At 54.3% G+C, this 24,992-nt stretch overlaps 1 protein-coding gene across 2 annotated transcripts in view; it reads left to right on the top strand.

Moving 5' to 3' along the window:
• The first annotated feature begins 424 nt into the window (after positions 1-424).
• Positions 425-24,992, top strand: part of TEX264 (testis expressed 264, ER-phagy receptor) — a 39,252-nt gene continuing 14,684 nt past the window's right edge. The window contains exons 1-4 of one of the 2 annotated variants that reach the window (XM_058813035.1): positions 425-510; positions 1,461-1,528; positions 2,659-2,950; positions 8,514-8,735. In XM_058813035.1, the coding sequence (XP_058669018.1) occupies positions 2,672-2,950; positions 8,514-8,735 (501 nt within the window). In that variant the 5' untranslated portion in view covers positions 425-510; positions 1,461-1,528; positions 2,659-2,671. Of the gene's footprint in view, positions 511-1,221; positions 1,357-1,460; positions 1,529-2,658; positions 2,951-8,513; positions 8,736-24,992 lie in introns of those variants that run through there. The other variant, XM_058813036.1, reaches the window with a different exon arrangement.

The following is a 24,992-nucleotide window of genomic DNA, read 5'->3' as shown; positions in this document are numbered from 1 at the left end:
TCACTAGGCCTGGGGAGCCTGAGGCACGGCTCAGCCGGCAGGGACGAGCCGCGGGATGCCGCAGCCCCGGCAGGCTGCAGGACACGGCGTTCGTTGGCGATCAGCGGTGCCCTGCAGGGCGCACGGCTGAGAGGGGAGGGGAGAGGAGAGCCCTCCATCCACAGCCCTCCTGCTCGGCTCCCGGGCTGCAGGGCTGGGCAGCCGGGGAGACACTGGAGGGCTCGGTGAGCAGCCGGGAACTGTGAGGAGCCTCGGGGGGCTCGAACCCGTGGTCACGCTGAGGCCGGGCCGTGCCGCCGCCCGTCCGCCAGAGGGCGCACTCCCCGCGGGGCGGGCAAACCCTCGGGATGCCCCGCCCTCTCAGGAAGCCCCGCCCCTCCCGCTGGTACCGCGGCCGTACGCCCCGCCCATCCCGCCGGCCCCGCCCCCAGGCCCGGCGCGCAGCCGCCCCCTGGCGGCGGGGCGGGGCGGCGCCGGGATCGCTCCGGGCCGGCCGCGCCGGGAGCCCCGGTGAGAGCGCGGGGGGTGCCCGGGGACCCCGCCCGGCACCGCGGCGGGGGCGGCTCTGCGGGGATCCGCGGGGCCCGGCGGGCAGCGCCGCGCCGATCCGGTCCGGTCCCCCCAGGCTGCGGCCTGCTTGGAGCCGGAGGGCGCCGGCCGGGTCCCGCAGCGCTCCGGCGGTGGGCGCGCCCGTGGCGGGGGCTGCACCGGTGCCGGTGCGAGGGACGCTGCCTGCGGGCAGGCGGGGCCCAGGGCTGCGGCTCCCGGCAGGCAGGCCGGACTGCGGGGCCGCTCGGGGCAGACCCCCAGCCTCGGCCGGGCACGGGCACCGGGAGGGTCGGCATCCAGGGCCGAAAGGGGAGGTGACATCCCCGGCCCGTGAGGAGGGCTGGGGGGAACCGGCAGTGCCTGCCAGTGCCGGCGGGGAACGAGCCACGGGAACCGGGAAGAACGGCCAAAAATACCCTGCTCTCCTCTGGGGCGGCTGCCATCAGGGCCCCGGGGCTGGGCGTGGGGCTGGCAGCTCGGGGGAATCACCGGGCCGTGATTGGAGTGCCGGCTCTGTGTTGGTTACCGGGAGCAGCGGAGGCGCTGCGGGAGCGGCTGTGTCCCTCCGGGAGCTCTCTGCTGCCAGGACACCCGGGAGCGGCTCCGGCCGAGGCTCCGGTGTCCCCGGGGGCAGCCGGGCTGGGGCACCCAACAGAGGCAGGACATCGTCCTCTTTCACCGTTCGTTCCCCGTTTCCACGTTTCTTGGTGCCCGTGCATTCAGCCACAGAGTTTTGGGAAGAAACCTTGGCCTGCGTGCTTCTGCAGGAGCAGGTTCTCCTCGGGACACCCCTCCTGTGGGGAGCAGGTCGGAGGTGACCGGGCGCCTTTTGGCCGCTCTGCCGCTGCTGTGTTGCCTTTGGTCCCGTGAGTTTGAGAGGAAGCAATGATCCTTATTTTTTCCTGCTGCAGCGCTACAGATCCTGCACCCCAGTGGATCAGATGTCTTGAAGCGTTTCTGGGCTGAGCTGGTTTTTCAGGTGAGTGGGGTCATGGTGCGAGATGGTGCCTGGCCCAGGAGCGCGGCCCCAGTTTGGGCTCAGCAGGGTTTGGTTTTGCCGTGTATCTGCTTGCCGGGCCAAAGCAGAGCTGCCTGCGCTTCCTACCAGGATGTGGCTTTTCTCTTGTAAAGCTGAGTGAACAAGCAGCAGCCTCGGTGAACGACACTTTGTGGACGAAGTGTGTTTATAACACACAGAGGTAAAGGTGGATTGTTTACTTCAGCACTCACTCCCAAACCTGCCTTCTGTGAAAGTCCCAGGGGAGCATCGCAGCCGTTCCCTGTGTGACCAGAGCTGTGTCTCAAGGGAGTGTAAAACACAAACAACTCTTCTGGAACGGTTAGGGTTGCAACTCCCCAGAGTGGTTGCACTTGGTGGGTGAAAACAAGCAGGAGGCATTCACCAGGCTGCTGTGTCCCGCAGTCAGCACAAGAGAAAATATGCCAAACAAAACAGGAAGCCTTTGTTGAAGTTATAAAAACTCTTCTAGTTTAAAAAAAGCCCTCTAAAAGAAATACCAGTAATTCATTGTACCTGAGTGTGTTGGAAATGCTTTTTCTAGCTGGGCTTTCAGCTTCCTCTGAGCCTCTCTGGGTGCTTGAATCTGGACATTTGGATCATGGCAGGAAGGTCTGGGCTTCTGGATGTATTGACAAAGGGGCTGCCCTGCTTGGAGTGGGCCTGGTACCCATAAATGATAAATTATTTTATTATGGTTCCCTGATCCTTAGCCCAGTGCTGTGTATGTGTTATCTGTTGTATGATGCAGGCTTCCAGGGTGGTTTTTTAGTTTCTCCTGGATACAAAACTGGATTTGAACAGTTTTGAGGAGCTGGAGATGATGCCTCTCTGTCCTCCCTTCCAAACCACCTCATTCCCAAGTGGCACTGAAGCAATATAATTTGTACCTGGTGACCAATTGGAGCAGGCTGATGCAATGTAGCACTAATATACAGCAGGCTTCTGGAGGACTTCCACTCTTTTAAGCTTCACGCATAAGAACAACTGCAAGAGAGTGCATTTTGCTGCAAATAAATAATTTTAGAAAGCAATTCTTTGCCCAAGTGGTAGCTTGACTGCCCTTCTTTTTTCCTTTGCTCTTGCTGCAGTGCCAGAGGAGCCATGGTGCACCAGGTGTCCATCATGACCGACTGGGTGCTGCTGGGGCTGATCGCGGCGCTGGTTGTGCTGCTGCTGCTCACTGTCTTCGGCTTTGTCGTCTACTCGGGGCTCTTCACCGAGGTGGTTGTGAGTGCTGGCTCCCCCCCTGTGGGCAGCATGACTCTGGCCTACAAGTTCAGGGTGGGCCCCTATGGAGAGTCCGGGCAGCTCTTCACGGACGGCTGCAGCATCTCCTCGAAGCTCTGCTCCATCGGGGTCTACTATGACAACCCTCACACGGTAAGGTGTGCCCAGCATGCTCTCATGGCTCCCAGCTTGGGATGCTCCCTAAATGTGCTTCAGGCATGTGCAGCTCATCCTCTGTAGGTGAGCACTGGGGTTCACATGGTCTCCCAGATCTACAGAGCACCCTGTGTGGGGAAAAGCACCTGAAATTTGCATCAGGATTTGCATAATCCTGATTGAAAGGCATTGGGTGAGCAAAGCTTGGTATCTTCTGATACCCTGTTCAGCAGAGGCTATCAGCAGGATAACAGAGCTGATTATGGAACAGAAACCAGTGTTCACGACCCCAAGGTGAGGCATTCCTTGGCATGTTCCTTGGAAGTGCAGCCAAGGCTCCTTCTGGACTTGCAGCTCTGTGGTTGAAAGCAGATGGTCGCTTCTCAAAGGCTCGGTCTGTTCTCATCCATACTTCTTCTCTCGTTTCTAGTGTTCTCATGTGTTTCTGAGCTTCCCTGTAGTTCTTCCATCCCCTGAGAGTTCTTATTGAAAGCTCAGGTGCTGCGTGCTGAGGGCTCCTGTCTGATGAAACAGTTGCTCCGTGATGCTCCTGGGCTGAGCCAGCCACCAGAAAGCACCCTGCCTGGTGGCTGCCAGCCAGAGCCCAGTACTCCATGGGAACAGTTAAAGACAAGGAACAAACAAAAGTGCATCAGAACTTGCTGGGGGGGTGGAACCTGGCTGCTGATGCTGAATGACTCTGGGGTTTTCAAATAATGGCATGTGGGCATTTGTCTGGGGCAGACAGCCTGGCTCCCTGGTAATTCTGCAGTAGCTCGTGTGACCGTGGAGGAATCCGTGGGGAGGAGGGACAAAAGAGTGGCCAGCAGCTGTGCATGTGTGCTTGGGCTCATGTGCTGGGGGCTGATGCAGGGCACAGGGCTTGGGCTGATAGCTCTCACCCAGTGCTTCTGCTCTGGGGGTGTCTGTCCTGTTTTAGAAACTTTGTTTTGTTGCTTGCAAGATGGTTCTCCCAAGGATTGGACCTGCTTTGAGGGAAGAACTTGTCCATGAAAACACAGTCCTGAGTGAGCTGTGACAGGAGGATATTGGAGGTGAGAAAGCACTGAGCTTGGCTGTGCACAGAGGAGCCTGCTGTGTCCAGCCTCCTTGTGTCCTGTGGTGCCCTGACAGGGAGGCAGAGAAGACACCATGGTGCCTCTTCCTGGCCTGGGAAGGATGATGGCAAGGATGACTTCTTAGGATGAGCTGAGCAGAGGCAGGGTTTGGCTAGACGTGCTTGGACGCTTTTGTCTGGAGGAATTGTCAGGTTTGGAGCTGGAGCCATGGTGCCCATGTGGTCAGAGTGGCCATTTCATTGCCACTGATTTGTCTCCTTGTGTTGAGGGTCTCACCTGGAGCTGAGAACTCTGATGGTGCTGCTTGTTCTGCCGTGGTCTCTGGGCACAGAGCATGCAGTCAGTGCTGTGGGAAGGGCTCAGTGTCCATTCCCAGTGCTGTCCTGCTCCAGGGATATGATGTGCACATGCCTGTGGTTGCCCTGCAGCCTTTCAGCTGACATTGTATCAAGGGCCTTGGCTCTTTGTTTGCTAAAGCCTGGGCCAGTAAAAGCCTGTTCTGTACTGGCTCATGGATACTGATAAGAGTATTTGTGCTAACTCCTGCCCTGGCTGGCACAGGGAATGCTTTCTTTCACTGCTAGCACCAGGTGAGGCTAGGAAGGAGTGACTCTGACCCAACCCTGAAAATTTGGGCTGTCAATGCATGGTCAAACTGCCTCCCCTTCCAGCTCTTGTCTTTTTTTCTCCTGTTCCTGCACCTGCTGCATCTCTGCTTTTACCCTGTGGCTGGAGAAGGCAGTGGGGCTGCAGGCCTTGTCTCTGGTGGCCATCCAGGGCTTTGGAAGCCAACTGTTGCTCCTTGTGCAAGAGTCTAACCTGCCCTCCAGGGCTTGGCACGCAGCCCCACGGACCTTGCCCTTCTCTGTACCAGCGTCCTTTGCTCATGGCACTGAGCAGGTGACACTGGCCTGAGCCTCCTGTCCCTGTAGCCACTGTGGTGGCTGGGGCACAGGGGGGCTGTGCAGGATACAGCTGCAGTGCCTGCAGCTCTGCATAGTGACAGGAGCCTTGCCTGCCATCCATGAGCACAGTGGTGAGCACAGTGCTGGAGCAGCTGGGGTGCTGGTGGGACCTTCCACGTGCTGATCTTTGTCTCCCCACAGAGATCCACATCTCACCCACAAGCAGGTCAGGCCAGGCGGGGTGCTGGGAGTGAGAATGTGTTTGGGCAGGTGGTTCTCTTGCCTCTGGGCAGGTGAAGAAAGGGCCAGCTGTGGCTTGGTCTCTTGGGTGGAGACTGCAGTGCTCGTACCTGATGTGCTGCTCAGGTGCAGACACCCCAGTGTCCCATGGGGCTCCCTGTGTGCTCCTATCCACTGAGCCATGATGGCCTGGGAGATGCTGTGCACTGCTGGCTCCTCATTCCTGGAGGTTCCACAGGGTGGGATTGCTCACCCAGGCTGCCTTTCCCCTGGGAGGAAGAGATTATTTCCTCCTCTTCCTCCTCATTCTCAGTGCTCTGCTGACCTCGGTGAAGCACCCTCTGGCAGAGCTGGCCCGCCCAGAGCTGGCCACTTGCCACAGATGTTGACTTGTCTCTAAAAATAGACCTTTGTCATCAGGCAGCAGAAGGTGCTGGCTGAGTCCTGAGTCCTGTGGTGTCGGGGGTGGAGCCCTGGGGGTCTCTGGCCAGACATCCACCCCAGCCATGGCTCATGGGGGATTTGATGCCCCCAGCACTGGGAAGGAAGGGGCTGGTGGCCAGCAAGTGGCAATTACTGTGCTGGTTGATTCGTGGTCACAGGAAGCTCTGGCTAGGAGAAAGGGTGGGAATGCTGAGCTGGAGAGCAGCAGCAGTATGCTGCTCTTGGCTGGGAGTGGGGCTGGGGGGAGCCCCATGGCCTGGAGCATGTGGGCTGCCTCAGGGTCATGCCTGTCCTCAGGGCAGCCACTGCCACCAGCGTCCCTGGGGCTCCCTGCTGACTCCTGCCTCTCCCAGCATTCACACAAGGATGCTCCCCGAGTGCTGCCAGAACCCTGCCAGCCATGTTTATGTGTTAATGGACGAGATTAATATTAATTTAATCTTCTTTTTTTTTTTTCTTTTTCCTTTTTATTTAATATTTAGCAGCCCAGAGGACTTGTCCCTCCTTTTCCCACCTCTGTCAGGAACAAAAATAACTCCTCAGCAAGGAGTGGATGTGGTGGGTGGGTTTGTGCTCAACTCCAGCCAAGCTCCTGCTCACATACAGCTGTGGGCACATGCCAGGGACTTTTCCTGCAGTCCATGTGCTCAGCCACAAGCCCGTGCCCAAGTGTTGGATGGATAAGACCAAAATGCTCTGTGAATGCAGAAATAGGTTTTGTTCCAACTGGCAAAGCTGATGGATAGGTTAAGCAATAATTTCCAGAACTCCTCTGTCAGGATGCTTGGGGGACCAGAGGCTTTGATCAGCACCTGCCTACTGGAAAAGACAAATCTGTTAGGGAAAGGCTGGTTTTAAATGGAGCCTTTTCCTTTTCCTTTTTTCCTTTTCCTTTTTTTCCTTTTCCTTTTTTTCCTTTTCCTTTTTTTTCCTTTTCCTTTTTTTCCTTTTCCTTTTTTCCTTTTCCTTTTTTTCCTTTTCCTTTTTTTCCTTTTCCTTTTTCCCTTTTCCTTTTTTCCTTTTCCTTTTTTTCCTTTTCCTTTTTTCCTTTTCCTTTTTTCCTTTTCCTTTTTTCCTTTTCCTTTTTTCCTTTTCCTTTTTTCCCTTTTCCTTTTTTTCCTTTTCCTTTTTTCCTTTTCCTTTTTTTTCCTTTTTTCCTTTTCCTTTCCCTTTTCCTTTCTGTTCCATTCCAAGAAGGCAAATCTGCCTTGTTGCTACCCTTGGAAAGATGTTTGTGGAGCTACATGCTGTGAAAAGGAAAGGTAGAAGGAGGAGGGAGGAAGCAAACATGCCTGGCCTAGCATTGCTGCCCACTCCAGCAGCTCTGGTCCCTCTGACGGTTGCTCCAGGGGTGGGATTGAGCTGTTTTTGCTCAGGACATAAATGGAGATTGAATGTTTAAAGGAATTTAATCTAGATTTCCATATCTCCTAGTTTCATCTGGCTCTTTTCCCAGGGATGCCATTTATGGCTGCCTCTTGCTGTCTTTGGGGTGGATCTGCTTCTGCTTCCCTGCCCGGAGCAGTGATGGATGCTGGGCACAGCCCTGATGCAGCTCCCTCTTGCAGCACGGGAGGGCAAGAGCGAGCCGTGAGACTGTCCCCAGCCTGGTGGATGCTGCTCCGCAGGCTGCTCTCCTCCCTGCACTCACATCTGCTCGTGTTCCCTCTGGAATGCTCCTGCCCTGCGACATCAGAAGGTGTTTAGGGGAAAGGCAGGGCAGGGAGTGCAGAGAGGGTGGTTGCACTGCAGGAGGAAGCTTTGGTGGGCTTTAGTACAGCAGAGTTAGGGATGGGATCAGGGAGCACAGATCCCCTTGTGGTGTTGCATGGGGATGAGAACCTGTAAAACACTGGCCTTGGTGCATCCTCTGTCTGCTTCACATCGTCCCTGTGGGAGTTTTGTCACACCTCTGTGGCCCTAGGTTATATCAGGGAAAGTGGCTGGGTTGTCCAGCCCCCTCCCACATTCCTGCCCAGGGCTGTGGGTAGGCTTGAACTCAAGTGGTGGGATTCTGTTGAAAACTAGAAATGAAAGTTGTGCATGGGTCAGCTTTGGTGTGGAGACTGCTGGAGTCCTGTGGGCCATCACTGTGCTGGTGGCAGGGCTTTGAGCACCCCCATTGCTGGGCTGCACCCCCTGTCTTAATGGGAGGCATCCTCAAATCTGTAATCATGCTCTAGGTTTCCTATGTTGTTGGGGTTCAGGATAGAAGTGAATATATTTCTCTTTGTGTTACTACAAACAGCTGGGTGACTGCATGCAGGTTTTACCTGCCTCAGTTTCCCCACCCCAAAACTGCCATACTGGGTGTGCCTGCCTTGGAAGGATCTGGGAGCCTCTGGATTTCTCTCCAGCTTAGTGCCTGTGGCCCATGGTGGTTGGTGGCATGTGCACATGGCTGCAGGGGACTTTCTCAAGAGTGGGATGGAGACAAACTTGGCAAGCTGTGATCACATCTTTAAGCCCCCTCCCTGAGCTGCAGGGGTGTCCTGCAGAAGGGGATGGCTGTGACAAGTTGTTGACAGAAAGGTGTCTGATGTGAGATCAGGAGAGACACTTCCTGCAGGGACTGTCACCTGGGACAGGTTTGAGTGAGCAGCTTGGTGGGGTTTAGCTCTTCTCTGCTGCAAGTCCATCTACACTCCAAGGAGAGAAGCAGCACCTTCCCCACTGGGCTGTGCATTTAGGCTGGGAGGGATGTAGATTATTTAGGCCTGGATCAGCCTGGGTTAGGACTGGGCACCTGCTTTGGTGTGCCTGATTGCAGGGCACATTGCTTTTACTTGGTTTATGGTCATATCCTGCCTCCAACCTCAACAAGCTGAAGTTTTGGTCAGTTCCGAGCCTCTGTCTTCTGACACTGTCTGTCTGTCTGTCCCCTTCCATCAGGTGTCTCCAGAGAAGTGCCGCTTCGCCATTGGCCGCATCCTGAGCGAGGGGGACGCGAAGCCGTCGGAGGAGCAGATCAAACGGTTCCAGAAGTATGGCTTCAAGATCTTCAGCTTCCCTGCTCCCAGCCACGTGGTCATGGCCACCTTCCCCTTCACTACACCGTTGTCCATCCATCTGGCAGTCAACCGTGTCCACCCAGCCCTTGACACTTACATCAAGGTAAGCGAATGTGGCGTGAGGAGCGTTGCCGGTGTTCAGTGGGCTGTCAGAGGCTTCTCTTCCTGACAGCTGATGGGGCTGCTCTGACGTGCCATGTCTTGATATTTTCCCTTGGGCACTACCATCAAGATCTCCTCCTTTTGCAATCTGGCAGGTAGTTCCCCAGCAGGGATGTCCTTCCATTCGCTTGGTAGGCACAGGGGTGTCTTTTCTGCTGTTTCGTGTTTATGAGAAACAAGTTCTTGTCTAATAACTTGCTGTTTTTCTCCTTAACACAGAGATAAAAGCTGATTTTCCCCTTGAGTTTCTTTCTTGTTGTTAGGATCTGGCAGTTACGTGCCCTTCGGTGTAATGCTTCATGCTATGGAGCTTCTGTTGTGAGTGCCAGCCTCACCAGTGGGGCAGCTTGTCTTCTTCAGGAACAGGAGGAAAAGTTAGAAACTTTCTGGCCTGTGGGCTTATGAAAACTTTCTTTCAAGCAGTACATTGAAATCTGTGGGCCTTGGCCCTGGCTGGGCAGCTGGCTGCTGTGGGCTGTGTTTGCCCTTGCCCTGAGTGGCCATCCCTGCTGCTTGTGGTCCTTTTGAAGCCAGCTCTGCTGCCTTGCTCTGGCTGCCAGCGCAGCTGGGGCAGGGGTGTTCCCAAGCAGCACATCTGCCACAGACACCTCCAGATGCAGGCTTTCCAGAGAGCATGGAAGGTCCTGGCTAGCTGAATGCTGGAGGGAAGGGACTGTCCTTCCCAGTGGGGGAGGATGCTGTGGAGGGGCCATGTCAGCCCTTGGCTTATCTGACTGTCGAGTTCTGACGCTTTGGTTTGTTCGTGTTGAAACACACTATTTATAAACTTGCTTTTCCTGGCGAAACTCCCAGCCTTGTGGGGGAACCGTGTGAATCCCTCCAGCCTGCGCTGTGCTGCAGCATGGCTGCCTGGGTGCCAATCCTGGAACTTCAGCTGGGGACTCTCTGCCGACCCTCTTGTCCACCCCAGCCGCAGGGAGCTGCCCGCTGCTCCTGGGGGAACGTGCATTAGTGCTGGCAGCAGGTGACACTGCTGTTCCCCCCATTGTGGAAAGCAGAGCCCATCCCCTGTTCTCATGCTGTGTGTCTCCTGCTGGAGCTGTGCCCGTTTCTCTGTGGGGGCACCAGGCAGAGCTGCCAGCCCTGTGGCGGGCGTGCACGGAGGGGGCTGAGCGGGCGGGAGCGCTCGGAGACACCGGGCTGAGGCTGCCTGAGCTGGGGAAGGGCCCAGCAGCACATCTGTCACGGGGGAGATGGAGCTGTGAGAGTTCAAAAGGGAACCACAGGCTGCTCTGGGAGCACCTGGCAGTGTGTCATGGGAGTGGTCCATTTCCATTTACAATAACTGAAATCATAGGGAAACAGACACCCACAGGCACTTGCAGAGGGAGGGGACACATTCTGATCTTGGCCCAGTCCCAGCAGCACGGGGGTCAGGGTGCCTGTGTCTGTCTGAATGTCCTGCAGCACAATGGGATCAGGACTGAGGATCAGGCCCCTGCCCATCTGGCACTGACCGTGGGGACACAGGCAGGAGGAGGGTGGGTTTGCTATGCCAGGAGGGGCAGAGGGCAGTGGGTGCTGCTGCTCCCTGCACACTGCACCCTGGGGATGCCCTGCCTTTCCCCAGTGTGGCACAGGGCACTCAGGAGACTGTTTGCAGCCCTGCCAGCAGCATCCCTGCCACTTCTCCCTCAGCCTGGACTGTCTGCACCCCTGGGGCTGTGCTGGCACTTCCTGGGATGGAGGGATGGGGAGGGAAGGGGGAAACTTTCATGGAAACAGGTGACCTGTGCCCGCTCAGTGGTGGGAATGGGGGTTGCCATGGAGACAGCTTCTCCAAATAGCATCCTTCATCCCACCCCCAGAGCCCAACTCCCTTAAGCAACCCGAGAGAGCAGCGAGACAGATTTGCTTTATTTATTTATTTATTTATTTATTTATTTATTTATTTCCTGTGTGCCTGCTTTGAGAAAGGTGCTGTTCATGAGAGCTGGGGGTCAGGCCTGCCAAGAGCAGGTCCCTCACAGCTCTCCCATCTCAGGAGGTTGGAAGGCAAAAGCCATGAGGCATGAAAGGGGACTCGGTGGCAGGGATGAAATGCTGGCTCCCATGGAGAGAGAGAATTAGCTGAAGTGGAGGGAGGATGACATGGCTGCTTAGTCCTAGAAAGAAGGTGTGGGAGAGCTGGGGATGGAGAGGGAGCTGAAGGAGGCAGGAAAAAAGTTGCAAGGTGGGGAGGGAGGGTGGAGAAAGCTTTGGAGATGCTGAAAATAGAGAAGAGGAATGGGAGGAGAAGGAGACTGGAGGGGGTTATGTTGGGCAAAGGAACTGAGGGTTTGGGGTCCAGCTTAGGGAACAGGGCAGTGAGAGCTGGGGGGGAACTCTGGGCCGGAGTTGAAAGAAGCCTTACCACAGATGGCACTCCAGCAGCCTTCCCATGGCATCTGTGGGGTTAACTTGGGGACATGCAGTCCCAAAGGCTGCTGGATGAGACCTCTGGCTCCCTCTGGGCTTGCTGCTGCTGTGCAGAAGTTACCGGGAGTGTTTGTGGCTCATGTTTCCCAAGCAGTCAGGGTGCAGTGGTGCTGGCTTTTGGCAGTCTGAACTTTGTGTTTCCCAGTCTGCCATGGCTTTGGAGGGACAGGAAAAGTTAGAAACAAATTTATAACAGGAATTTAAAAAGAGCAGTAGGGTGACAGTCTCCTTTCATTAAGGGTGGGAAGGGAGATGAGCTGGCATGGAGCAGGAGGTCTCATGTGCAGGCTGTGCTTGCAGCCTGCATCTCTGCCCCCCTGACTCTTGTGAGCACAGGAGCTAGCATTTCTGTCAGACTTTATGTGCAGGCCTGGCTTTTGGGAGCTGTGGGGAAATGGTTGCAGCCATCCTTTGCAGGTAAGAGGACATCCTTCCCCTCAATGGCAGGCTGGCAGTGAGTTACTGGCTAGAATTGCCTTCTGAGGAACCCAGGAGGGGCTGCTGGCTCATTACTGTGAACATGGGTTATTTAAGGCATAGGCTGGGGTTATTTAGTGTCCCTTAAAAGCATTTCCTCCCTAATAACCTCTGATGTTGCTTCTCTCTGCCTCCAGGCAGGTATGCCCTGCTTTCCTGGGATGTGCACTCCTGGCCCACACCACAGCTGCCTGTCAAACCAGGTACTCCCAGCTCCTGGGAGCAAAGGAGAAAGCTCTTCTCTGGTGGGGACCCTTTCTGACAGCTCTGGGAGCAGCTTATTCCCCTGCAACCTCCTGCCATTTCAAGGAGTGTTTCTTCTGCTTTAGCTATAATGAGCTCTCTGTGGTGGGCTGTGTGTCCCTGCATCTCTCTGCATCCATTCTGGCACCTGCTGGGCCCTCCTGGCTGTTGGTCTCCTCTGGCATAGAGAGGTGGCTAATTGCATCCCAGGCAGAGCTGGCAGGTGTCTTTCACTACAGCCCTAGAAGTGCCTGCCTCAACATGGTCTCTTTTTGTGATTTTTTTGGGGTCAGTTTTGTGATCTTCAGCCAAGGCAGATGTGGAAGTGGATGCCAGTATCATTCTGACTGCTTTGCACCCTCCAGAGCACCAGCTGACTGACCTCAAACTCTGACTGCCTAACTTGGAAAACTGGGGTTTTATCTCTTTGGATGGTCTTTTAAAGGTATCTTCCAAGTTCAGCTAAACTCCCAGCTTTTTTCCTTCCCCTGGTCTCTGTAATCACAAGTTTCCCACTTCCATGGGCTTGTGAATCACTCCTTTACAAAGCAGATCTCAGGCAAGAATGGCTGGCATGGACTCTGTGATGCCAGGAGATCTTTGGGAACTGTCAGGTTGGCTCCTGCCTGACAGAGGCTGTCGTGTTCCTCCACACCTCAGCTCCCCATGAAAGGAGCTCCACAAGGTGCTGGAAAGATGTGGCTTGTTCCTGTTTACAGCCAGGGAAATGTGTTATTCCTTGGACCATCAGCTTGGAGGAAGCTTTTGTCCCCTTGTCAGCTATGGCAGTTTAGGATGTGGTCAGCTCTTACCTTTCTCTTTGCTAAGCTAAATACAAAAACCTTTTCAAGTGCCCACATTTTCCAATGTTTTCCATATTTTCTGACCTTAATTTCCAGTTTCTTTTTTGGACCTATTTTGAGCTTAAAAAGTTCTGTGACTTGTCAGTAGCTCAGGCAGATGCTTTTATTTCAGCAATGGTCATATTGCTGTAGCACATGAATCTGTGGTGGAGACCTTGTCCCCTGCCACAGACCCCCAGTCCTGGGTTTGATCTGAGCCAGCTAATAGCAACCTCAGACACGTGCCTCTGCCCTTTGATGGAGTTGTGGTTCCTCAGTTAAAGATGGGAAATGATGCCAAGCCCTGCATCTCCTCTGAGCTGGATTGAATGGCGCAAATGCTGGTTTGTTTATCAGTCAAGCCCTCCCTCCCCACTAAAACAAATCCTGTTTGCCAACAGGATCTGACAGCTGTAAACAAGTATTGGTTGGCATTAATTATGCTGATCTCCTTTGCTTCCTGGTGATCTGGCCCAGTTGCAGCCATCCGTGTATTTTGTCTTGGCTGGCTTTGCCTGGGCAGTCTGTGCTTGTTCAAGTCAGTTATTTACCCATTGAATGTTGGCAGGTACAGGCTGCTGTCTCTCCTGGGACTTTTTAGCATCTCCAGCTGGCCAGAGATGACCCTTTGACATGTGGACAGCTTGTCAGCAGGGAGTTCAGCATGTTGAAATGTGTGTTATCTGGGCCTGCGAGCCATGTGTTTTATCTTGTCATGGAAGAACAAACATTTCACCCACATCCTCTGCCCATGTCGTCTGACTCTGTCCTAATTTCAGTGCAGAAATATTCAGTGAACACTCCTCCCTTCTCACTGGTGCTGCTGAGGTTTCCCCTGGCTGACCTATCCAGGGTCTGTGCCATCCTTCAGACACTTCTCCCCTACCTAGTGCCCCAAACAGCTCCAGAACATGGATACCTCTGTCTGGGGGGAGTGGGAGCTTAAATGATCCTTTATGGCAGCTGAGCCTCAGCACCCTTGTGAGGCTGCACCTCATCTTTCCCCTCTGGCTCCCCTGACCACGCTGCTGAGCTTGCTGCCTTTGCTCAGATCTGTTGAAAATCCTTTTCTCCCAGCAGTTTTAAATGAAGGTCTGTGGAGCTGTGTTCCCATCCCAGGTGGTCTGTGCTTTAAAGGCCATCCTTTTGCTTGGCAGTGTTGGGAGGCTGGGATTGGGGGTTGGGAGCTGATAAAACATTTACAAAAAGGACTCAATTATTGGGATGTTTTTCCACTTAAATTCTTTCTCCTGGATGATTTAGTTTATTTATTCCGGGCTCTGTGCATGAAGCATTTTTAAATGCCAGCTTGTCGTGTGTGAGCAGCTCAGGCTTCAGTCTGCACGTGCGTGAGAGCTGATCGCAGTGGCAGCTTCAGCCAATCAACTGCTGCCTGAATTTTCCTCCAGAGGTCCAGGAATTACTAACAGATGCTCAGTCCTGTGTTCTTGGACCACAGCTTCATTTGTCCTTGTGAGCTCCTTGGCTCTCCTGCAAGCCCTGGGGACCAGAGGCTGAAGACTGCTGCCCAAGGTGGAGCCCTTGCTGAGCCAGGGCCACTCAAAGCCACATATCCACATCTCTAGAGAGAAGGAGGAGCAGGATACCTTTATCCAAACTTATCACCTATAACCTGGGGCTTTGCTGCCCTCAGTGTCTCATCATGTGGGTCTGGCAAGACTCATGCAGTTGATGTTCTTCTTCCTCTTTGCATCAATGGCTTACCCTGCAGAATATGCCAGTGAATTTCTGGGAAATGGAGCCCTGGATCTTTCTCCTGTCTTTTTCCCATGCCCCAGTGTGACTGTGGGAATTGATTAGCTTGAAGAGGGTGCTGGGGTTAGGGGTCGTGGCACAGCTGCCTGGCTGGGTGGGATGACCCTCAGTTTAAGCCCATGTGCTCATGAGTGTAGGTCTTCAGGGTTCCCCAGGAAACAGGAGGTTACCTGACACTGCTGGGAAATGATCCTCACACATCAAATAATAACAGGGGAAAAATCCTAGAGAGTCATAGAGGATTTGATGTGTCCATCTTCTGTTGATGTCAGGGACGAGACCAGAGCTGACAGTGTGACAGGCTGCTTGGCTGTGGGCTGTTATATATTTGGAGTAAGGATAGAGGCTCCAGGGAAAGTGTTTTGGGAGCCCTTGCATGGTCCCAAGCTGGGCTGTAGGTCATGTCACATGTGGCTTGTGCACTGTTCGTGGACCCTTCTTGGCTGATGTTGAGGACAAGGACCAGAGTGGCTTGTGCAGTGCTAGAAAGCACCCTTGGCTGGTGTGTGCTCTCTGCCAGGAGTAGTGAAGCTCTGGATCTCAGTCTGGGCAGGAGGAGCAGGAGAAGGGTGGGCACTGTGATGCTCCAGCCTGTCCCAAAGGTGACGTGCAGTGGCAGGGAGTGCAGAGGGACCTCGGGGTGTCTGTGCCTGTGCGGGCGCATTCATCTCTCGCTGACCTGCACTGACAGCTGGTTTTCAGTGGGCTCTCTGCAGCACAGCCTGCTCACTGCTGGTTGGCACCCCCCAGCTGGATGTCACATCACATCAGTTCTCACGTTCACAGCAGCTTTTAGTTATTAAATATTTTTTGCGACAAAACAAAACCACCCAAAGATGTTTCAGTCCCGCGAGCGTGGAGCGGGCAGGGCCCTCAGCGTGGAGCGGGCAGGGGAGGGCAGGATGCCCACGAGACCAGGCTGGGGGCTGAGCCAGGTGGAGGGGGTTTGGTGGGCAGGGTTGTGCAGTGCTTTGGAGCAGGTCTGTTTAACCTGTGTCTGCAGGGACTGCGCTCCTCCTGTGCAGCTAATGGAACATATGGGGCCCGGGGCTCTCCGTCACAGCTCCTGCCACCCGCAGCAGGCAGCCCCACTGTCCCTTCCCCAGAGGAATGTGGCAGCCCCAGGCCACTACTCATCTGCTGTCACCTTCTCCCTGGTCCTTGTGGGCAGGCTGTGAATTAACACTGACCACGCTTCATGTTCAGTGCTGCCTGTGCCAAGCACGTCGGTGTGCACCAGTCAGTGTGTGCTGGTTTCCCAGTCTGTGCTGGTGCCATTCCTGCTGCCTGTGCCTGCACACACCTTTCCTCCTGCAAGCAAACTGTGCAGCTTCTGTTTCAGCTCTGCTATTCGGCTCCTGCACGGGAGCAGGTGCAAACTGCAGCCCTGACAGCATTGCTGCTTTGAGCAGGAGAGGTTTGCTGACCAGTTTTGAGTTTTAGTAGTTAAAAAGGCTCCTTCCCTGCCTCTGCAGCTTGTGACATGTGTGAAATCTCCCAGGTTTTCCTCAACTTTTTACTGACTCTGTGCAAGAGTCTGTTCTAGCAGCAGACAGGGGAGTGACAGGGGAGTCCTGATTCTAGGGAAGCAGGGTGTGGGATGCACATGTGTGGGATGCATGCTCCTGCCACCGTGGCCTCCCAGTTCTAATTGATCACAAAATGGGAACAGACCAGGTTAGAAGGGGCTTGCAAAGAGAGTCTGGTACAGCCTTTTATAGGAAAGGGTGTGTGGTTATGTAGCACCCAATTGCACCTTGAAAGCCTCTGGCTATGGGGCCTCCACCACATTCCTGTGGAGGTTTCTCCAGCTGGCAGCTCAGCCCCAGATTGCTGCCACAGTGGGCACTTTCCTGTGACATCCAGCATTTTGAGCCTATTGCTATCCCAGCTCCTTTTTCAGGAACATTTCCAAAGGCAGCTCCTGGGAGAAGAGTGAACTTCCAGTGCCTGCCCTCCCATGCATGCCAAACTGTGTGGGCATCCCTGATGCCTGGCAGCCAAAAGCCTGGACCCCTGTTGGCTGTCACTCAGTGGTCCTGTTTGGAGGCATTTTGGTCCCAGGAGGGAGTAGGAATCCACCTCACCTTCCCAAGCTGCTGCTTTGGAAAGTTGGGAGAGCAGCCTTGGAATGACTTGCTCAACCTTGCAAGATTCTCACAGAGATGAATCTTCTCAGACAAAAGATTTGCTTCCCCTTCTTTGCAGCGAGGATTAATGATCACGGGAGAAGCCGGGGATATTTCATACAGCTGTCCAAGGAAGAGAAAGAACTGAGATGGTTTGCCTTGGGCAAGGAGGGAGAGTAAAACACTACAGTGCTTTTCTGTCAGATCTCTTTATCGACTTGATCTGTACGTGTGCTCTCCCCAGATGTATTTATAGAGAATCCCAGAGGATGCAATCGGTTTGAAAGGTTTTCTTTGTCAGGCATTGGAGACGTGTCCAGCTCTTTCCAGCAGCCACAGTGTCCTGAACCTTGGGGTCTTCCCTTCTGGACAGCTAGTCAATTAATTCAAGGATGAGATTGATTTGCCTCTCTGCAATTATTTTATCTGAGTCCTAATGAGTTTTGTCTGGACAGGTTCTTCCCCATAGCCCTCTGAGCCAGACCTTGCCAGCTGTGCCAGGCTTAAGAAATAGGAAAATGAACCCAATCAAATGAGAAACAGCTTCACAGAAATATTGCTCTTTTCCAACAAATGCTGTTGGCCCAGTTTCCCTGGCTGTGAAGCTCCCACTTTGAAACCTGTGGAGCAGGCAGATAATACACTTGAAAGCAGTGGCATTTTTACCTCCAGAAAAGGGACCATTGTGCTATGACTAACTTGCACTTTTTCAATTCTAGTTAGGTATAAAACGGTAGGAAAGGCCCCGCTTTGGAGAGAGCAGGAGAGTGAAAACATTTCTCTTCTGCAGTGAGTCAAAATATGGATGGATGAGTCGCGAGGTTGGGTGGTGATCAGATCACAGGGATGAAAGAACAAAATCAGTTCTTCCTCCTCCTCCTGCCTAGAGCCTGTGTGCCATAGGCAAGGCACAGCTTTGGGGCTGCACCAGAGGCCGGGGCACCAGTGAGGTGGCAGAGCCCAGCTGCTTGCTCTGAAGCAAAGGGTCACACTGGGAGTCCCTCAGGGTCTCTTTGTTTGACAGGGAGATACACAGGAGATACACACACACACACAGAGCTCTGTCAGCTCTGCCTGCCTGCAGCAGCTGCTGCCCTGTGGATGCTGTTTGAATTGATGCTGCTGTGTGCTGGTGGCCCTGGGCAGAGGCAGCAGGCTGGAGGTGTCCAGAGTGGCCACTCCTCATGGCAGTGACAGGTGTGGAGTTCTGTGGAGCTGCTCACATCTTGGGGAGGCCTTCATGGGCTCAGGATGTGCTTTTCTCTCTCTGTGCTGTTGCCTGCTGGCTGTCACTCTGCCTGGACCCACAGGGCCTCAGGGCCTTTGGGGAGTGGATGCAGGGTGTGGTTCAGTGCAGACCTACACACAGCCAGTATATCCCATCCTGCTTTGAGGAGCAAACTCCCACTGCCTGTTTATTGTCAGGACAACTTGGATTGTCCCAGTGGGCTGCCAAATCCTGGCCCTCTGAACTCCTCTGGATTTGCCAGGACTGGGTTCATCTTCATGGTATCCAGCTGCCTCAGCTGTTGAGGGCTCCAGAGCAGTTTGCAGACTGGTCTGTGAGCTCCTTGAAAGAGGAAGGTTGAGCTATGCTTAATTATTGCCTTGCAGGCTTTTGGAGAGTGCCTGTGAGCCCTCAGTCTAGAACTCCTTCTGTGTCTTTTCCAGCATGTGGCAGTTGATTTCAGCCTGTGCTTCAGCCACACCAGGGAAAATCAGAGCCTGTAATAGAAATGTTGACAGTTTCTAACTCCACCACTCATGCCCGGGGCTGGAAGGAATTACTCCAGATCAGAACTGCCCTGAGGCAGCTGATGGAGGTCTGCAGCATGGCAGGATGTCCAAGCTTCCTGAGCTACTTCCCCTGCTCCATTCCAAGTGAGCAACAAGTCATGGCAGCTCTCTTCACCTTCATGGCCCTTGTGCTGGGTGGGTCACCTGGCACCTCTCTGAGTGCATGGGAACAAGGAAAGGCATTTGTTCCCCTGCTGTCAGACCACAGTGGGCAGAGGGGCCAGTCTGCCTGGGGAGCACAAGCCAGTGCTTGTCCTCTGTCACCGTTGAGCTGATTTCTCTCAGGATCCAGTGCAGTGCCTGGTGTTGGTAAGAGATGGAAGGTGCCTGTTTACCCTCAAGAGTGATCAGCACCTGATAGTGCCTCTAGTCCACCCCATTTCTTTGTCCCCAGCCCACCCAACATTCACCTTTCTTGGGCTCCTCAGTGCTGTGGTGAGTGTGAGGAGGCAGAGGCTCACACCTGGCTTGAGCAGATGCATTTCTGCTGGGTTTGTCAGAGACAAGCTCTCTCTTAGGTAGAATGCCTCTGCCCTGCCAGGTCAGCTCGGCTGGGCGCATAATCCAAAAAAGAATGTGCTTCCAGTATGAAGGAGAGGAAGAAACCTTCCTAAGAGGGGAGATGATGATGGGAAGTCAGCTCTCCTGGGTACCAGAGAGAAACTAGTACTGATTTGGAGCAAAGGCTCAATACAGCTTTAGGGACAGAATCAGCCTCCTCCCAGTGCCTCCCTCTGCACTGGGATGGCAAAAGAGAGATGCTGGGGCCATGAAATGGAGTTACTGATGAAGCTTGGAGTGTGCTTGTCTTCCAGGCCACTGACATCTGAATCTTGCACATGTATGTTTTGCATGGCTGCCTCCTCCTAAAGCTCAGCAAGGCTCTGCTGATCTGAGGCTGAGCTCCAAATTAAATGACACCAAACAGCATGGCTTTACATTTCAAAGGCTCAGAGCAGAAGGATGCCTGGGACTTGCTGTCGCTATGGAGTAATTGGAATTTTTTTTTTTTTTTGGCGGCTTGTACAATGACCACCGGGTGCTTGCTCCACAGACAGATGGTTTTACCTGCATCTTCTGCTAATGGGAGGAATTATAACAACCCTGCAGGGATGAAGAGGAGTGACAGAGCTCAGTACAGTGGAGACAGCAAGTTAGTAGCTACTCTGAGTCCCCGGCTCTGGCTGCTTATCACAGTGGTAACTTGTGGATGGGCACATTTGCATCACACAACCCCTGGAAATTTCTGCTTCTGTTCCCCCATTCCACACACCACCAACCAGAAAATCTCCTAGTACATTTTAAATTGCTACTGTGTCTCTTTCCCTTATCTTCACAGGGATGGACTCAGCAAAGGGGCTGCTTGAAGGTCAGAGGTGGAGGTCTAAGGCAGCTGGGAGAGTGGTTGGTCTGGGAGCCCCAGTCCCAGCACTGGGGGCTGTTGCCTTTCAAATGAAACCTGAAGGAGTGTCCTGGCCCTGGGGGAGGAAGAGAATGTGCCATGGCTGATCGCAGAGTGGCCCTGTCTGCAGCTGCCTGTTGGCTTCATTCAGCATTGCTGACAGGCTCTGTTCCCACTCTGTAGGGCTGCAACATAACAGCGCTCTGGGAGGGAAACAATGGCCTCATTCCCACTGTGGACACCTGCATTTTTTCCCTGCTCCTGGATGGCCAATTGCTGTCATTAACTCAGGGGTTTATTTCTGCCTGGAGCTGCTGGCAGGTCCTTGACATGCAGGAAGGTAGATATCTATCATCTGCTGGGGCCAGCTGCTCTGCTCTTCACGCTGTGCAGATTCACAGCTTGGGGTAAGGTCCTCCCAGTGATTCAGTAACCAGCCCGTGAGTTGGCAAAAGCTTATCAGGAGGTCAGTGTGGAGAAAGACTTGCTCAGGTACTTCTCAGTACAGGAATGAGCAAAGCAGAGTGGTGCTGTGGCTGCAGGAGCTGCCAGATGTTGTGGGCTCACAGTGGAGGAACACAGCCATCAGCTCCTCTCTGTTGTTGCATCTTCCTCCTCCTCTCTCACATGCATCTCTAGTGCCAAGTTCACTTGTCCTGCCCAGGTCCTGCCACCCCAAGAAGCCACTGCCTTCATCTCCCAGCAGTTGCCCTTCAAAGCTGTTTCTCCTGGTGGGAGCTACTTTGGGACCCATAGCATTGGCTCAGCTCTGGCTTTCTGCTGTGCCCTGAGGCACAGGACCAGTGTCCCGGGACAGAGCTGCCCAGGCAGAGCACACTGCCTGCCCATGGCAAGCTGTGGCTGCTTGGGGAAGGGCACAATGGGACAGAGGTGTAGATATGCTTCCCCAAAGGCCTCCCCATCCTCCAGGTACCCAGAGTGTGAGGAGAGGCATCAGCACTGGGAAGAGGAGGGATGTCCTCCAGGTCTCAGGGCACTAATGAGGATGTGGGGCAGCTCTGGTGGCTGCAGGTTTGGCTGCTGTGCTGCCATCAGTGGTGTTACACAGGGCTGTGTATGGTTTGGGCTACCTGAGAGGGCAGAACAGCGGTACAGATGGGCAGTTGGCTTCCCAGGATAGAAAGATCTGGAAAGCTGAGTGGTTTGATGCATCTCCAGAGCATTACCAGCTCATGGAGCACATCTGGGAACATATGGGATCATTGTGAAAGGACAGAGTCAGGCTGGGCTCTGTCCTTGCCTAACTGCTTTGATTTCTCCTCCTGATTGATCTGCACAGTCAAACTCACGATTCTCTGCTGGCAGAGGAGCAGTTGCCAGCCTGCAAAGGTCGCTGGCAGCAGCTGCTCCCCTCCCTCCCCTGCTGCCCGTGCTGCCGGCAGCGGAGCCCGGGCTGGAGGCGCTCAGCTTGTGTCCCTGCTGGCCCCGCAGCCGCTGCCTCCCTGCACTGTGCTGCTCAGCGGGTGCTCTGCTCTCCACACCAAGGTAATGAGCCCGCGGGACTGCACAGGGTCCCTGGTGAACCGAGGAGGAGGTGAAAGCTGCAGAGGAAAGGCAGCCTCACCTCGCCTTGCCTTGCCTTGCCTTGCCTTGCCTTGCCTTGCCTTGCCTTGCCTTGCCATGCCCGCTCGCAGAGGGGCCGATGGAGAAGGGCGGCCAGCACGTGTGGCCGCTGAAATGGCGTGTGTGGGGACACCTGGAGCTGCCCCTGGTGAATCTGCCTGGTACCGCTGGTTGGCCTCCCTCACACCCCCTGCTCCCCAGCTCGTCCCGCATTGCAGCAGCCTCAGCCCGCCCGGCCGTGTTCGCTCCGTGCCCGCCGGCTCTGTGGGTGCGCTGGGGATTTCCCCGGGCAATCGGTACCGCCCGCGGCTGCAGCGCTGAGGGCTCCGGGGGCTTCATTAGCCCAGCTCACCCGGGGATTGTCAGCACAGAATTGTCAGCGCACAGGAGCCCGCCGGAGTCGCTTTCGCTTTGCCCTTTGCCAGGTTTTTGGGGAAGAGAGGTGCAAGCTCTTGGATGTGGGGGTTTGAAGGTGGCTTTGCTGAAAGCCTGCAGGGAAATGCCTCTTGTTCATTTATAAACATTCAGGAAGGAACTTGTTCCAAGCCCTGGCTTGCATTTAAAACGTGGAGATAGCTGTCGCTGGGGCAAGGGAAGGAGGAGCAGGAGGGGCAGTGAGCCAAAGGTAACCGATGGCCCATGGGTGTCTGCCCTACAGAGAGCCTGGTTGGGATCCCTGTCACCCAAGACAAGCCTGTGAATGCAGGGTTTCCCTAATCCAGGGCTCAAACAATCTTTCTGCATAGTTGGCTGCACGTAACTGATAGCTTTGAAGATCCCTCTGTCCTGGAAACTTGCTTTCTGACATCACATTTGTCAATGTGTTGTAATTGAGATGTGCTTAGGGATGTTGTGATCAGCTTGCCTATTCCTCCTCAGCAAACCAGGCTGAAACCCACTTGATCTCTTCCTCTGGATCTTCTTGCCTTCCAAATGAGGCCAATAAGCCTGACAGTAAGTCCCTGTGGGTGGGGAGGGAGGACTATTTTGTCTGGGAATCAGGCAGTTGCATCGTGGCTTTGCCCTGGGCTGCTAGTGGCTTTATCTGTGCAAGTTCAACAAGGTTAAGTTCTTCAGCTTCCCTTTTTGGCTTTCTCAGCTGTGAAGGGATGGTGTGAGGCTGAGCTTAGCTCATCGTGAAATATATTCCATGAAGCCTGGGAGCTGGGGGCGTTGCAGAAAGACAAGGTTGTTCAAGGAGGTAGGAAGGGACAGGGAGGGTATTTATTCCACTCGACCATTTTCCTCCTGGGGCCATTGGTGTGGCACCAGAGTTTGTCCTGGTGATTGAGGCTGTGGAAGAGCAGCTAGAGATGCCTGCAATCCAAAGAGTAAAGGGTTGAGGTTTGGAAGGGGCAGCTCAGAGCTTGTCTCAGGAGACTGAGAGCCCCCATGTGCTGTGGGCACCAGGCACTGCTGCTCCCGCTCCATGGCTGTTGCTTTGGCTTTGCTGCAACAGGATTTCATGGCAGGACTTGTTGCAGGTGAGGACATGTGTGAGAAGGCTGTGAACCACAAACCTCCAGCCTCTCTGGACATTCTTGTTGCAGAAGGACAAGTACTCAAGTGAATGGTGGCCCAGGGGAGCAAGCTATCAAGGTGGGTTGGGAATGTCCACCTGGATGAGGAGCTCTCCAAGCTATCCATGCAAGAAGATCTGTCACCACAAGAGTCTCATGGCAGGGTGAAGCAGATCACTCTAGATTAGGATTTACTCTCCCTGTGAGGAACATGACAAAGACAGAAGTTTTGGAGAGGCTCTTTTTACCTGTGTGGTGTCCCATGCAGGGTGGGAGGCTGCAGAGGGCTGCCTGGCTGAAGCAGAACAACAGGAGATGATCTTGGATGATGATCCCTTTCCTGAAAGGCCCTGTCTTGACAGGAGACAGAGAAATTGCCACAGCTGCTGCTCCTGGCAGACTTGCCAAGGCAGCAGAGCAGGCAAAGCGATTTAGCATTGCTCCAGTCATCCGTGGTGGCAGAGATCATTGCATCAACCCCTTCAGCATTGTGATTAAAGCTGGAGAAGCATCCTGTGAGGGCTGGGAGGAGTGTGTTGGTCCCTGGAGATCCTCTCTCTGAAGCAGAGGCAGCCCTCTCCAGCTGTGGTCCTCCTCTCCCACAGTCTCATCCTCCTCCTTTCGTGTGCAGCTGTTGATCCATGTGCTCCCATAGTGATGGCGTTCCTAGGACCTGGGACAGGAACCCAGCACTGGTTCCTCAGGAGAGGAGAGATTATGTGGATTTACACAGATTCCTTGTCTTGTGATGAAAATCTGGTGTTTGAGCTTCAGGATGGTTAAAATCAAAGTCCCCTTCAGAGAGCTTGTGCGTGGCTGTGATGGGGAAGGAGGAGGAGAAGATGGGAGGTGGTGGGGTCGGGTAGGAGGAAGAGTGTGAGAATGTTATTATGGAGCTCTGGGAAGCTGGTGAGTACCATCTCCCCATCTGGTATTTTATCCATTGTGGGTACTGGAGCAAGGCAGAACTTGGGAAAGTGGAAAGCACTGAGTCTTTCGGAAAACTAACTTTTTTTAATGCAAAAGTTTCCTTTACTTCTGCAACTCTCTGCCTCAGGGCTAATTACCAACAAATAACCGTAACACCAGGGGGGACCCAAGCCCCATGAATTGTGTTTGTTTGCACCATCTGCTCTTTATTCTGCAGGTGACATTCCCATAGTTGGGGGCAGTACCATCCATCCCTGGAAGCACTCAGATTGATGTACCTGAATGTGTCTGCCCTGAATGGGCTGGCAGTTTGTCCAAGGCTTGTCCTGCCCCCACTGGGGGCTCTGACTGCCTCTGGCTACTTTCTGAGAGGTTTTATCTCGCTGGGACTTGCTACCTGGCTCATCTCTGAACATGATGGATGCCTCTTTCTGTGCTGCAGGATTTCTCTTGCAGCTCAATTGGGTGCTGGAAGAGGGAAAGATCCAGCCTCTAGTGAGGTAGGGCTGGAGCTTATTTCCTTTTGCTGGAGAATAGAATGGAATCTCCATCCCAGGGAGGAGAACAGTGTTCATGACTCTTGCAGTAGCTGCCAGCATGACCTGGGAGCCTGTGCCTGGTCCCTGCCAGCTGTCCCAGGGTGCTGGGATCTCCTGCACCCACCAACTGCCCCGGGCTCACTCCTTTAGCTCTCAGTTTGTCCGTGCCTGGCAGCTGCCACTCTGCAGGTGCTGCCTGGAGGAGCCCTGGGAGCAGCTGGGTGGCTGGGCCTGGGAAGCGCGGGCGGGCAAGGTGTAAATTGCATGGCGGGCTGCCTTCACTGAGGTGAAAATGAAAAACTCTCCCAAGCTATCAAGCCCAGTGTTTCACAGCTCCCACGGTCCAAATGCACTCCCACTCCCTCTCACTGCTGCAGGGAGGATCTCGGGGGCTGGTTCTCTCCTGCCTGTCCTGGAGCCATGGCACTGCCACATCAGCAGGGCAGGGTGTCCTGGTGGCAGGCAGGATGGGGGGCCTGCGGTGGGAAGGGGGAAGTGTGCTGAGGGCAGGCAAGGATGC

The sequence above is a fragment of the Ammospiza caudacuta genome, chromosome 12 (genome assembly GCF_027887145.1).
Source record: "Ammospiza caudacuta isolate bAmmCau1 chromosome 12, bAmmCau1.pri, whole genome shotgun sequence".
Classification (NCBI taxonomy): Eukaryota; Metazoa; Chordata; class Aves; order Passeriformes; family Passerellidae; genus Ammospiza; species Ammospiza caudacuta.
Note: the sequence above shows the minus strand (reverse complement) of the source record. Positions and strands in the feature narration are given on the sequence as shown.